The sequence below is a fragment of the Ruditapes philippinarum genome, unplaced genomic scaffold, assembly GCF_026571515.1.
Source record: "Ruditapes philippinarum isolate M1 unplaced genomic scaffold, ASM2657151v2 ctg2317_1_1_1_1, whole genome shotgun sequence".
NCBI lineage: Eukaryota > Metazoa > Mollusca > Bivalvia > Venerida > Veneridae > Ruditapes > Ruditapes philippinarum.
Window position 1 is genome coordinate 108,559 of NW_026860132.1, and position 15,593 is coordinate 124,151.

Sequence of the window (15,593 nt, forward strand, 5' to 3'; positions counted from 1 at the left end):
TGTCAAAGAATTCAACTGGCCTTTTCATCTGAAGTCCATGGTCATGACTTGTCCTTTTGATTGAAACAGCAACATTAGCTCTCATTTCAATTAAATTCAAACTATTTCCTTAGGAACCATCCCCCCATACACACCTCAAATAACTGTTTTACTTAAGTTCCCTCTTCATAAATGTGTTATGCACATTACAATTATTTTTGTCTTCAAGTTCCCTTTACTAAATTGTTATTAATATTCTGACCAAAGTTCCTTTACTTTCACCTTATATTTACACAGCAAATAACATATTTCGTACATAACTTGTTTAATACATTTGTAACATATAAACACTATTAAAATCAAGTGCTATCAAGGGAGACAACTTACCTCTACAAGGGTCGTTAGTTTCTAAAAATTCATCTAGAGTTATCCATCCTCCTCCTACTCGAACCATAACGCAGCTGTTTAAAAACCGTACTAATCTTATCGTACTTTTTTCTCCAAACTAAAAATAATACAAGTTGTGCATTAGCTTTTTGTTTAATGATAATAATTTTAGATGTTATTCAATAAAAAGTCAATTAACAAAAAGATAGGCTTTTGGACAATTTAAATCTGAAGACCACCTCTTTCTTTATGTCATAATTGCAAAACTTGTTTCAAGAAAAATGTCACTGCTTCCCTTAAACAGCTGTTCAAATCTGTGGCTGAATATAATATGTATTTTTAAACACAAGCTTGTTCTTGCTTCATGTTGCTCTATGCAAATTTATAAAAGACTGCAAAGAGTAAGCTTCCTAGAATAAATCAGTACTGATGTCTGTCATATGAGAAAATACAGCTCAATCAAGACTGAAATCCATTTTTGTTACTCTGATTTATACGCCAGCCACCCTAATGAGTTAAGCTGATGGACAGAATCCCTAATACCTGGTTTGAGATGCAGACACCTTTACCACTAGGCATCTCTTTACGATGTCTTAAATAATTAACCTAATAAGTACAAAGCCAAGATTTGAATGATAACATACAAAATAGCCGGAACAAGTTATACCCGACATATAAATCTGTTACAATGCAATGGCATGGGGTATATATGACTTTGATATGAAAGTATGAAAGTTCTTACCCTATATTTACATTCATCTACCATCTCGACACGTAGGGGACTTCTACATGTACATAATGCCACTTCTCTGTCTATCTCATCATGTATAAGCTCTGTGTCTGACATCATTTTATTGCCACCTTTTAATCTTTCCTTTTGCTGTAAGAAAAGAATTAATAATTTTTGCTTCAGCATTTTTTTTTTATTTTGTCTTGAATATTGGTGTAAGAAAAGAAAACATTTTTACTTCAGCGTTGTTTTTTCATTTTGACTTCAAAAGTTTATGGATAAACTTCAGGGTTTGGTGGGGTTGAAAAGGGGATAAAATCCTAATAAAAACATGTTACAAGACTGTTTTCATCCAATCTATGGCTATTATGCTACAAGAAAATAAGTTAGATGTGCTCCTCTGTCAATTAACCAGAAAAGTTTGGTGAATGATATTTCTAAAACATGTTGCATAAATATCAGGAACTTAAATCAGTTGTTAGATTGTAAAATTCAACAACTCGATGCTGTTTAATCGGATTTGAAAACCTAGCAAATGTGGTAAATGTACTTTAGAAATAAATTATCTGTATGAAGTTAAAAGTATTAAGGAACTTACATGTCTTTTAGGTTTCATGGCCTCTATAAATTCCTGGTATTCTATAAAATCTCGGTTTTCTCTATCAAACAAATCAAACACAGCATTCATTTCTGTCTTATTTGTTTTAAAACCTGAAATAAACACAATTATACAAGTCAATGATTTCTTTTCCTGTTCGGGTTTTAAAGGAACTCCACTCTGGTTCAAAAGCCTAAAACTTTATAATCTAAATTTCTTACATAGATGAAAGGGGGACATTTAAAACAGAAAGACATGCACTAGATAATTAAGAAGTGTACTCGAAAAATAATGAAAATAAATTTTTTGAGCTTTTCTTGGAGTGAAAATTTCAATTTCGGATAATTTTTCACAATTGGAATCATTATTCTCAAAAAACAGTGTAAGTGAATGATATAAAACTTTTCACACACATTAAAGTCAGCTGAATATACTCATATCAACTGAAACTTTCAATTAAATATCTGACGATTTAAATATAATATGACAATTATATATTCTACATAAAATTTGCAAAAATTAAACCTGTACATATTCTTACCTGAATGTAACATTCCGTTTACAAACTCATCTCGTGACAAGAAACCATCGCCATCTTTATCCTGCCGTCTAAAGAAATCCGTTATTCTCATTTTCTTTGTTTGTAACCATTTTAAATAACGTGCTTTCCACAATTCAAAGTCAAAGTTTTTAATACTCTCTATTTCCATCAATGTATCTAAAGCATCCTCTAATTTCTTTTTTCTATCCACGCTCGTTCTCCATACAGTTCTCCACCGATTTTGTAACGCTATAACTCGTGGATTATGTCCGTCGATTTCATTTAATCTTGAATGACTGAAATTATATAGAACAGATTTTTAAATTCATATATAAATAGTAGCAATATCAAAATTTACCAAGATAAGAAATTTTGCACTGTCATTTGGATGGAATTCATTTTAAATCAGTCATTTGGATGGACTTCATTTTAAATCAATTCTTGATATCAACATGTTATAGTTTTGTCCCATTATGCATGTTCTGTTGCTGTTGTTGTTATTTTCTTTTCAGAAGGCCATATTGGAAATAAAATATGTATGATTGCTGTTGTATAGTCTTAATTTGTTACCTTCTCTTAATAAATATATTTTTATTATTTTCACTTTTATCCGATTAGTCTTAAATAAGTTCTTTGAATATCAAGCGATGATCATAATGCTTCGCAATCTGACCAGGTACGTTATACTCAATTCTAGCTAACAGATTTTGAAATCATTTCTGAGCAGCAAAGGGAAGTACCTAATTCAAAGCAATGCAAATCCAATATGCAAACTCGGCATTGTTAGTGTTAGGACATACATTAGAAATACAAATGTCCGAGCATTAATTGCTTCAGCAAGTCAAAGGCAAATTTCTACACTTTTCAGATCCGTAAGTCTTATAGATACAGAAATACAGAATATTGAAATATCTACAGTTTCCACCACATTAATGAGACCTACCAACTTCTTGTTTAACCGATCATCCAAAGTCCTTGATTGGTTGATTTTCAAACTTACTGGTAAACAAAAAACCTTATCCAATTTCAAATTTAAGACTATTTCATGAAATTTTATATTTAGACAGAAACAATTAATTTCGTTTCAGTCTGCATTAAGATGGTTTCAACTACCTGCACAATTTTATTAATTAACTAACCTTCCAAAATTTCTAGGTCCACCGGGCGATTTTGGATCGTGTTGTAAAATTTTAGTTAATCTTTCCACATCTGCATTCTTACTGTTAATTTCTTCGTGAAATTCCTGAAATTGTATTGTACATTGTAACACTTATTCTAATAGAAATGAATGATGATTATGATGTCCATTTATAGTGTTTGTATGTGCGAATGGCATGGCCGACTTATGATTTTAAACAACTTTACAATTTACTTTCATTACATTTTACAATCATCTTAATGAAACAAGTCTAATTGACTGTACACTATTTTGTAACAATTACTAATTCAAATACAACTTAATTGTTTGTGAAATATTCAAAACATACAAATAGTCAGTGTTTAACCAGTATATGAACCTAAACATCAAGCTGAAGTTTACATTTACCTTTGTTTGTCAAATTCTTATTTCTTTATTTTTGGTTGGGTTTTACATCACACCAACACAGTATAGGTCACATGGTGACTTTCCATCTTTACTGGTGGAGGAAGACCTTCCATGCACAAACATTTCAAGCACAAACGGGCACCTGAGTAGAACCACAGATGTTCTGTTAGCTTGAAGTCCCTGTTTGGATTCAAACCTACAGCAGGAAGGAGCAAACAGTCTGAAGTCAACAATCTTAACCACTCAGCCACTGGCGCCCTTGTCCAATTTCTTTGACTCATACTTCATACAGATTATATTCATATAGATTTTGTGAGCATTCTTGTAGAGCTTATTTATATAAATGCAATTGTTTTAAAATATTTAAGAATACTTACTGCATGTTCTTTACATAGTGTATCAACAACCCCTACATCATCTGGAACAGGATCTTTCTCTTTGGTAGATAATAGCACCTGTACAACATGACAAATATTAGAAATATGTTCTAGACAGTTCTTATAAGAGCACCCAGCAATGACTTAATAAATTTTACACTTAATACACAAGAAGGAATTTTTTTAATGTTGCATCCTGTGAACGTTGCCTTTGCCTTGTTGATCTTTATTCTTGTTTTTTTTAGTAGGAAATGCTAAACATTTTTTGGTTGTTGGGCTGGAGTTTGGACATGGGCTGTACCATTGTGAATTTCCTATTTTTATCTAGTAAATGAAGGCATAATGCACCATTATAAACCTTTCGAGTGCAACATCTATAACAAAAGACCCAAGCCAACATTGTCACAACTGCGTCGTTGGTGGGTCATAATTTAGTTTTTCCATACTTTAAAATCCTTCAATGTTCAAAACCTGTCCATTTCAATAACACTGAAGCATAACCGGCACCTGAGTAGAACCACCAACATTCCGTTAGCTAGCTAGGTAGATTTCTTACATGGAATAATCCAATGACACTTGCATGGCTTAATGTACTTAATCACACAGCCACAGACACCTCATGGAGCATAACATGCCAAACAGTTACATGCCAAAAAAAAGAAAGAAATATAAATAAATAAACATTCACAAACCTGAGCATCTGTCAACCATGACAATAGCTCCTCCACCAAAGCTGCGTTACCTTGTATGGCACGTAAGGCGTCCTGTAATCTGTGTTCTCTAGATTTAGCACGTTGTAATAACTGTTAATATAAAACATACCCAATATGACTTTTTTTTTTCATTCTTTTGGTCGATGAGATACATTACTCTTAATTAATATCTAACCTACTGCAAACAAGTGATCAGCCTTTGCTGCAAATATAGAGCTAGGCCAGTCTTCATATCTTTGCAGTGTGACCAGTCTTTAAACTGTTTGTTGGACATTTTTAATTATATTCTTACACACATCAGATGGAATATTCCACATTCACAGCAGGAAAAATTCATTACATACCTCAGCAGTTTAAAAGTTAATACCCATCTTAACCCTTTACAATGAAGCTCCCTTTATTTTATAGTTAATCAATTATAACTATAGAAATGTTTGTTGGTTTGGTTTTGTGTCACACCAACACAGGCGACATTCCAGCTTTATTGGTAGAAGAAGACCTCAATTGTCTTTCTGTGCATTATTTTAGGCACAAACGGGAACCCGAGGAGAACCAACAACGTTTTGTAAGCTAGCTGTATAGCTTTCTCACATGAATGAATCCAAAGTTCCTGTCAGGATTCAAACCCACAATTTCACAATGGTGAGGGGCAAAGGGTTTGAAGTCAAAATAAACCACTCGGACACAGACGCTCTAAAAAGAATGTTGAAGATCCTTATTATTCACTATACAACAATGATAACTCGAATGACTAGCAAGTTTACCTGATCCCATCTCGTCTGTGTAATGGTTAGGTAATATTTGACAAATCTAATGGCATTTGGGTGACAGTTGAGCAAGATTTCCTCGGCTAACAATTTGATCTTATCTACTCCTTCCTGATGATCCCGTAACTCTGCTTGGAATTTCTGCAATTATATAATATCATGGTATTTTTTACTTTTATAATGTTTGTGTTTTTAAGTTACGTCAAGACAATAACATTCCTATAGCACCATCCCAGCTTTACTGGTTGAGGAAGACTACCTCTTGCTAAAGAAGCGCCAAACTATTTTTTATACTATGTCTATAATAATCTCTGCTTGATTTCTTATGTTGAAACTGGTCTGAATGTCTTGCTGTATGCTTGATTGATTTTTAGAATGGTTTTGTTTGGTTTTGGTCAATTTAGTTAATTATTTACCTGTTATATATATTACATTAACCAATATAACATAACATAAAACATAACCATTACATTTATTCAGCATTAAATGTTACCAAAATATCACTATTTAAAGCCATTTCAATATAATACAAACATTAACCAAAATATCACTATCAAATCACTGTTTACTAACTAGCAAAGGTTAAGCATGAACTTGGTTTATTGACAAATAACATTTCCTTGATTAAAAATCATACCAAAAACTGCGTAATTATCTTCCTTGTAAAACCTCTGATATACCTTAATGAATCATACTCTAATACCTGTTTTTCCCCTGCCCTTCTTACATAAAATACAAAGACAACCTTTAATCAGTTAATAAACAATCCATGTTTTGCAAAAAATTAAAAATTTACAGCCAAAATATAAAGGTTAACTATGTATTTAGTTAGAGCAAAACATTTCTCATAAACTAATAAATGTCATAAATTCATTCAATTGAGAATTCCTTACTGATCAAACTATTAATTTTATTCTAGATTAAAAAAACCCTCTTATAACAAGTCATAATTTCATAATTAAAACCAAAAAGGTCTTAACTTAGACCAAAGCATCCATAACTAAACATTTAGGACACTTATAAGTTATAAGTTTATTGACCTACTTCACCCATTCCCTCTACTACTCTCAGTGTTTGACAATAAGAAAAGGGGCATAACTTTGTTAGAAGGTAACTCAAGAGTTATGGGATATGTGAAGATCCTGTTAGATAATCACAGGCAACCTGTATGTAAGGAAGATTAAACTAATTCCCTTTCACAGATTTCTTTTGCAGAGAACAATGTTACAGTGATGTCAGGGTAATAACAATAGCTTTCCAATCAAGCTACAAATCAAATACTGACTATATGTGCTTAAGTCTTAAAACGTTGCTTTACCTCATGTTTTTCTATAAGTTGTATTATAGCAACTTCATCTTCTGGCAAAGATTTGAACTTAAGTTCAGCCTCGGCCTGAGGTAAAAATTCCCTCATAACTTGTACAACTCCCTGGAACTCTTCAGCCTGTGGAAATACAAAAGTAAAAACATTCAAAACTAGTTTGACACAACCCCTATCATTGACTAGGAGCAGCTCCTGTGGAAATACAAAAGAAAAACATTCAAAACTAGTTTGAGACAACCCCAATCATTGACTAGCAGGGCTTGGAACTCTCCAGCCAAAGGAAAAACATTCAAAACTAGTTTGAGACAACCCCAATCATTGACTAGCAGGGCTTGGAACTCTCCAGCCAAAGGAAAAACATTCAAAACTAGTTTGAGACAACCCCCATCATTGACTAGCAGATGGCTATCTTTAGTGCATTGCATGGTGGGAAATTCATTCTAAAACATTTTTTTTTGAATGAATAAAGTAACATATTTAAACTCTCAACCTTACAGGAAACAGATTTGAATAAGCCTTTTTAAATCAGTTTTGAAAGGGATAGGACTTCCTCTTTTTGCAAAATAATCTTTATGTCAAGTAGCTATGTTGAAAGCCTGTGATAAAGAACAATGACTAGACAGAAAATTAAATAACACTTTTCAATATGATAACTATTAAATATCATACTGTTCATGTCAAATTTGAGTAACAAGGACTTTTTTTAAAAATACTGGATTATTAAAAGAGATTAGAAATATGTATCAGACTAGTCATTCTATTATGAGAAGGAGTTTTTCTCTATCACAGGGATAGTGTACAGCTTGATAGTAAAACAAGGATAATGGATAATGTAGATAATGTAGAATTTCAAAAAAAAAAGTTCAGAAAGGGCCATAATTTTGTCAAAATCCATGTTTAACTTATGGGCTTTGGGCAGTGACCTCCTCTTATGCTCCCAAATAAGTGTATGAGGTTTCAACACATTCCCTTTAGTAGTTTAGATAATACCAACATGCACTCAGAAACTTAACCAAGTGTGACACCGACACCTTGGCAAAAGCTCTCCTTATTCTTCACATAGCTGAAAATGCAATAAAAACTAGAGGATGCTTTTGTAAAAAAGCGCATGTCTCCCCCACTGCACTGTGACCTTGACCTTTGACCTACTGACCCCAAAAACAATAGGGATCATCTGCTCTATAAGACCAATCATCCTATGAAGTTTGAGGGCTGTAGGTCAAAAGGAACTCTAGTTATCATCCGGAAACGAGAAATTGACCAACGGTCACTGTGACCTTGACCTTTGACCTACTGACCCCAAAAACAATAGGGATCATCTGCTCTATAAGACCAATCATCCTATGAAGTTTGAGGGCTGTAGGTCAAAAGGAACTCTAGTTATCATCCGGAAACGAGAAATTGACCAACGGTCACTGTGACCTTGACCTTTGACCTACTGACCCCAAAAACAATAGGGATCATCAGCTCTATAAGACCAATCATCCTATGAAGTTTGAGGGCTGTAGGTCAAAAGGAACTCTAGTTATCGTCCGGAAACGAAGAATGGACGGACGGACGGACTGACGGACTGACGGACGGACTGACGGACGGACGGACTGACGGACGGACGGACAGGGCAAAAACAATATGTCTCCCCCCGAGGTGGGGGAGACATAATAAACTAAAGGCTCTCCCTATTATTCATATGGTTCAGCTAAAAATGCAACAAAAAGGGACAATTCATACCAGTTGTAATGACTCCTTCAGCTTTGCCTCTCTCACTTCACTCAACATGTTCACAGACTCCCACAGACTGTTCAACTCTTCCATCTGTATTGGAGGCAAGTTACCCGAGGCTTTCATTGCTGCGACCGTCTGCTCCCGGGCGGATAACTCTTGCTGTAGTGCCTGAAATGAAACAAATATAGAACAATGTTACTGAATGTGCTTTGTAACGATTTTAGATGATGTCAGAGAAACAATAAATGGTTAAATTGCATGTAAGTTGATGTTAGACTGAACAAAATTTGCTACTAAGATGAAAATAATGCTTCAAGTATAGGCCGTCAATCTAGGGATTATAAATAACATCCAAAATATAACTAATGTGCAACATTGTGAGAACAAAAATGATAAATAAACACTATCTAAGGCATGTCAACTAATAATTAGGTTTATGTTTCATTCATTAAATGAACAAACTAAAATACCTAGTTCATTAAATTATATACCTTTGATTTACTAACTATATGTATAGAAAAATCACTTGAAATGATTTTTTTCAAAAATAAATCATAAGTAGCTCATAAAATATTGAAAAAGATGCATGCAAAGATTTTCTCAATGACACAAGTCAAATCCTGACAGGACAACATTTTATTTCTTAAAATAGAACTACAACATCAAATTCTCACTTCAAAATTAGTATTTTTGACAAGTTACATTTATTTTGCTAGTTTAAACATATCTATCTTAAGCTCAATTGCAAAACAACTGTCCTTGCAACTTATATAAATCACTTTCGAGTCTGTTTCCTGGAACCAACCAGAACTGGTGTCATATGAAGGGACATGGTCATCACCAGAGTAGGGCTCGAACCCATGTTCCTTGGGTTGAGAGGTTGAGAGGCAGACACCTTAATCACAAGGCCACCGCTCCCCTTAATTAATTTTGCTCCTTTAGTGTTTACAATTCTGATCTTCTAGACTTAAAGCTCCATAAATGTCTTTTTAGTGAATGTTTTCCAGAAAATTTTCATTTTTAAACATTGAACACATAAAAGAGTAGACACAAATTGTCCATTTCAAGCGTTCCTGTAGACTTTACAGTGAGTGCCCCCATAAGATTGGAGCATTTAAAACCATTTTTGGGATGGGCTGACCCACAATTTGAATAGCAAGTTATTAAAATTTATTAAATGGTAATAAAGTAACCCTATAATACTAACTAAATGCATATTTATTCTAACTAGATTATTTCATTACTTTAAAGCTGAACTGATAAAAATTCATGCTGCCAAAATAAATGGTGCAAAAAACCCACCTTATTACTACAGCTCTACCTATGTATACACAATTCCAATCCATGAATAATCTTTAAAATAACTAACTTAACTCACATCTTTTATGCCAAAATTGCCATAAAAAATTATCAAATGGCTAAAGCAAAAAAATAAATTGTCCCAAAAATTGTGCATTAAAAATTTATATACTAAAACGTTCCCTAAGAGAATGCTCTTAAATGCAACATAACATAAAAACATGGAGTGTAACTATGCATTGACTATATATATATGAGCCACATCCGCACAGTCTGATCAGGATCCATGCTGTTCGCTATCAGTTTCTCTACTTGTAATAGGGTTTGTAAGCGAACAGCATGGATCCTGATCAGACTGCCCTCAGATGCGCAGGCTGGTCTGGATCCATGCTGGTCGCAAACCCATTATGTTAGTTTTGTCATGATGCGGCTCATATTTTTTTTATAACAAAACAAAGCCTTCAACGTCCATACGAGACCACAGCAACTGTTTTATCTAACCACATAACTGTATTGTAAGCAACATCAAGTTTTCTATAATGATTCTCCCTCTATTTCGTACCTCTACATTCCGATGACTTTCCATTATCCTAGCTGTAATCTCCTTTGTTTTAGAATAAAAATGAAAATTTTTTTTACCATCTTCAAATTTTTCAATTAAAGTTTCTTTAAAAATTCAAAAGGATGTACATTTTCATTGTCATGTAGCAGCATTTCTAGCTAATGAATGATGGCAGGAAACTTAATTTTATATTATATTCAACCGTGCATTATTAAGCTGCGGAGGTGTTAATTGTTAGCATACTGGACAGGCAGTCAAAAGACCCAATGGTTCGAATCCCAGCTGCATCAGGCTTTTTTTTTCGAGTAACTTTTCTTAGTATAATTTCCTGTTCATGACCTCTTCTCCCTTCATATAAATATATATCAGGCACAAATGGGAAATCATGGGAAGAACCTTATGACCTTTTCATTTTTCTATTAGCTAGATAAATATCATAGCAAAATTTGAATTTTTATATATGTGTAGGAAAGAGATATAAGTCCAGGCTGCCAGTGGTCACAAAGGTCCATCCCAGTCTCGAGATAAATAAATGATATAAGTTATAGTGTGTTACATTGTCCAGCTTGAATATTTGACATAATTATGGTTCATTTATGATACCAGTAAATAAATACTTCTTACCAATGTAAAAATGTCAACAATATATAAATAACATTGTTTATTCATTGATGAATAATGTGCACAACATATATAAATCATGTGGGTTTTTTTATTACATAATAAAACACTGAATTATGCAAAGTCCACATAAATAAACAATAACATTTTCTCTCCATTTGTTTATAACAATGACCCCTTAAATCAATATCATTCTGTCACTTATAATATGAAATACTTGTTTACAAAGTGTATATGTGATCAGACTACCACATAGAAAATGAAGCTAAAATGATAACATTGTCATTTCAAAGGGCAAAATTATGAGTCAACACAAAGGGAACATTTCTTTACAAAACAAAAAAATTTACAAATCTGTTAAAACTTATCAATCTATCTTATTGAAAAATTCTCCAGTACATGTTCAAGATCTCACATGATTAGCTTAGATACTTAAACATTTGATTGATTACAAATTTAAAATCATTATCATTGGCTTTCAGATCAATGCTAAAATTTGATTGGTTGATTTTCAAATTTAAAAATTCAAACGAGCCAATCAGAAAGAAGAGATTGTCTAATATCCAATAAACTTACCTTATGTTGCTCAATCAGCATACTGACAGTGTCAAGGTCACCTAGGATGGGCTGGTCCTCTCCGAGGCTGGACTGTACCTTGCCTAGCCATTCCAGCATCGAGCTCAGGGCGTCGGCAACTCGCCCAGAGGTCAACAAGGCCTCGTCCAGTTTGTTTTGACTGAAAATAGACAATTACGACTTTTTATTATCAATAAATATGTACAAAATACTGGACAAGTGATGACCTTTAAAAACATAGCTCACTGTGTCAAAGCTTACAGAAAGTAATGTTCTGATTTTGTAAGAAATAATGTTTTGCAACAAAATTTTTTTGTTCTTCTTGAGAATATCTTTTCTTGCCAAACAGTGCTTGACAAATGGAAAGAGATCAAGCAAACTTAAACATACAGTGGGACATAATATAATTATCACTTTATAAAGCTTGCAGCTTCATTGTATGACTGTTACAATGGTCGTAGACAATTCCCTTTTATTCATAAACAAAAAAATATAAATTCATTTATCTTGCAATCTGAGTTGAAGCAACAAATCTGAGATTTTTTGTGCGAAATTAATTGTTCATGCACTCTTTTATTAACACATGAAATTTAACTTCATTTTCCCTGCCATTTCATATAACATTCTCAAAACTGTATGATGATGATCACAGTCTTTTAACATTTTAAGATGACCACAATGACGTTAGTAACGATACCATAGTATGCCCTATATAGTTTACACCAGCGGTTATATTTGTATTTGAGTTAAACATATATGTAAATTCTATGACATCGTGCCAAGTTTAAAAGCCCTATTTTAACAACTTTTATCGCCTGAAAAGCAAATACAAAATGCAAATTAGTGAACAAAATTGGTAGATAGTGAAAGTCGAGCTTTTCCCCATTCATATTATGATAAAAACCTTTGGTCCACTGTTACTATCTGGGTTTTATTTGGTCAGAAAGTGACCTGTAATGTCAAACCATAGTCTAAATAAATATGTAAATAGTTCAATTGCCTACTTCTCAAACACTGTGGCCCGTCTAAAAAGATTAAAAGAATTTAGGTCAACCGATGATGTTACCATAAGCGCATGGAATATAATAAACTCTCCACAGAGTAATGGACAGTATTGAAATGTGTTCAGTACATGCAATATGTTGATAATTTTATATGAAATCTTATTTTGTGGATGTCCATTGCTACATGTAGTTCTAGGGATATCTATATAAAATTGGTAATTTAAAAGTGAACAATCTTGTGCCTGGTAAAACAGCCACTTATAATGCATGACTGATAAATGCTTATATAATGATTAAATTTAAAGGCAAAATCAGATTATTAGCATGAAGTTATATATTTGGCTATATTAAATGCTTGAAATCCAGTAAATCTCCTCAAATTACCAGTATATAATTATTTATTCACATTAAGCACTACTTTTATTTTTTTTGTTAACAAGTATCTAGCATTACATTGCTCAAAAACATTTTTTAAATGTCATAAATTTCATGTTTGCCCCTTTTTTTAAAGAAGTAACAACATATTCTTTTCTGAATCTGAGGTACATGTATATTTGCCATTAAATTTGTATAAATAAAGTCTATAATTATATGAATATTTAAATTACTGTCACACTGGTTTCCATACAATTCATTTTAAACTTATCATTATATCATATCATTTATCAAAATATTAGTCTGGCAATGTATCAACTGACCTAATTTTTTTCTCCCTCTACAAATTCGATTTTTTTTTCACTAAAAATAATCGTTAAAATAGATCAATCAAAAATTTAAATATCACTATCTGTGACCTTATACCAGACATTAAATCCCACTTCATTCTGAGATCCTTTATTTACATAAAATATCAAAATCTCTTTAAATAAACTATATATAGCAAAAATAAAATTTTAGTGTAATCTTTATACGGTTATATGGCTTTAATTGAAAGGAAAAATCTAACGTGTTTGTTTACATACGGGCTTCCAGAGAACAAAATTTAAAGTGAAATTGTAACACTTCCAGATTGACTTATCATTTATTAAAATTGGGAAGATTTGGCTGGGTTTCAATAATTGGTTGATTCCTTTTGAATATTTTGCTCTTCTTACTTCATTTTATATTCACAATGAAGACAGAGACTCTATGTATAAAGTATGGAATTCTCAGAACAAATGCATATAGCTATATATTAAATACATGTACTTGATAACTATAATGTTTTGGACATTGGAAACAAGAATATTGGATGTCATCTCAACATCTAAGACAAGCAGAAAACAGCCTTATTTTCAGTCCAGTTTACCTGACCTTGACCCTGATTAACTAACTTTAAAGTTTGTAAAAATATTAAACTAAATCATATTTTAGAAACCATGGCAACCAGGGGTCTGTCAGACTTAAACAATGAACTCCAACATCAGACAATATTATATCTGCACACCCAAAACATCGGCCAATTTCAAACAATAGAGAAAATTCAGACTCGGTGAGCTTTCTTAATATAGCTTAAAATCTACAAAATCCATATCATCTGCATTACTTCTTCACTTAATATTTACATAAGGCAGGCAGGTGTTCCTAACTTCCACTGATAGAGTCAATATTTTCACAAGTATAATATTAAGATCAAAACTTATATTTCTTATTGGTGCACACCAAAAAAGAAGCTAAACCACTTAATGGATCTGATAGAGAAGTTTATAATCTATTTTACAAAAAAAAGAAAATACTTCCATAAATATTTTGACAACATTAAATCATTGATATACTTATTTAAATACTTAATGGAAACAATTCAAGGACATTTTCACAACATATAAGAGGTTGTGTTTCTCTGCTATAAACCACAGCTTGCTTGTATTTTAAGCTAACATTATTTTAAACAAATCAACTTTTCTTTGGTAAGATCTCTTACAAGTTACAATTATCAATTTTTGTTGACATAACATTAGATAATTATATGTGGTGGTACTGGCCTCTTTAATATGGCTTTTTGTGATTCTAATAACAAAACATATATTCAAGCCCCTAGATAATGTGGCATGGCTTGGACCTGCATGTCAATCCTATTTCTTATTTTTCTAAACTAAAATGTAAGAATAAAAACTTATTTTTGTGAAACCATCTTACAAATTTCTTTCCGAAAAATACCTTTTTTGGAAAACAAGTAGACCACTAACTTGCATACCATTTTTCTTGCAATGAATTTTAATGCAAAAAAAAAGTCATGGATCCTTAATTTACAAGCAAAACTGAATGGTACATAGCTAGAATGTAACAATATATTATTATAGTAAGGGAGCCTTTAAAAAACCTTGTTCAAATATCTACATCTCCGAAGCAATTAAAACAACCAAATAAATGAACATTGCAGACTCAGTTGTATGTTCAGGAGGGATAATGGAAAAGTGCAACATTCCTCAAAAATATAACAATACTGAAGTGAAGTAGGGGGCAACTTTTTACAGCTGCAACACTGCACAAGAAAATTGCAGACTGCAGTTTGATCGAGTCTGTACATGAGGGATAATGAAAATTATGCAACATCTCTCACTTCTTTATATATTCAGCAAAAATGTAACAAAATAAAACCATTTAAGGAATATTATAAAACATCAAGTTTTTTTTAGACTAAACAAGAAATGAAAATGCATAATTATACTTTTATAGATAAATTTGATGATTTTTTTGCCTGCCATGAAGATTATAAAGTTATGATTTTATATACACATATTTACAATTTGTATGCTTTTTATCTTGCTCCCATTTTTAACTATATCAATAACTTATAGATAGATGAAAAATTTCAGCTGATTTCCAGAGCATGAAAATAATCTGATTTTAAATGGCAAACATTTATTT

General features: G+C 32.3%; 1 protein-coding gene across 10 annotated transcripts in view; it reads right to left on the reverse strand.

Annotated features, from left to right (window-relative positions):
• The window catches only part of LOC132758994 (microtubule-actin cross-linking factor 1, isoforms 1/2/3/4/5-like), a 126,403-nt gene that overhangs the window by 8,452 nt on the left and 102,358 nt on the right, over positions 1 to 15,593 (reverse strand). For all 10 annotated transcript variants that reach the window (XM_060750714.1, XM_060750723.1, XM_060750715.1 and 7 more), the window contains 11 exons: positions 11,743 to 11,902; positions 8,691 to 8,852; positions 6,957 to 7,082; positions 5,636 to 5,779; positions 4,851 to 4,961; positions 4,159 to 4,236; positions 3,375 to 3,478; positions 2,236 to 2,531; positions 1,695 to 1,807; positions 1,109 to 1,246; positions 367 to 484 (listed from right to left, as the gene is read on the reverse strand). In XM_060750714.1, the coding sequence (XP_060606697.1) occupies positions 367 to 484; positions 1,109 to 1,246; positions 1,695 to 1,807; positions 2,236 to 2,531; positions 3,375 to 3,478; positions 4,159 to 4,236; positions 4,851 to 4,961; positions 5,636 to 5,779; positions 6,957 to 7,082; positions 8,691 to 8,852; positions 11,743 to 11,902 (1,550 nt within the window). The remainder of the gene's footprint in view (positions 1 to 366; positions 485 to 1,108; positions 1,247 to 1,694; positions 1,808 to 2,235; positions 2,532 to 3,374; positions 3,479 to 4,158; positions 4,237 to 4,850; positions 4,962 to 5,635; positions 5,780 to 6,956; positions 7,083 to 8,690; positions 8,853 to 11,742; positions 11,903 to 15,593) is intronic.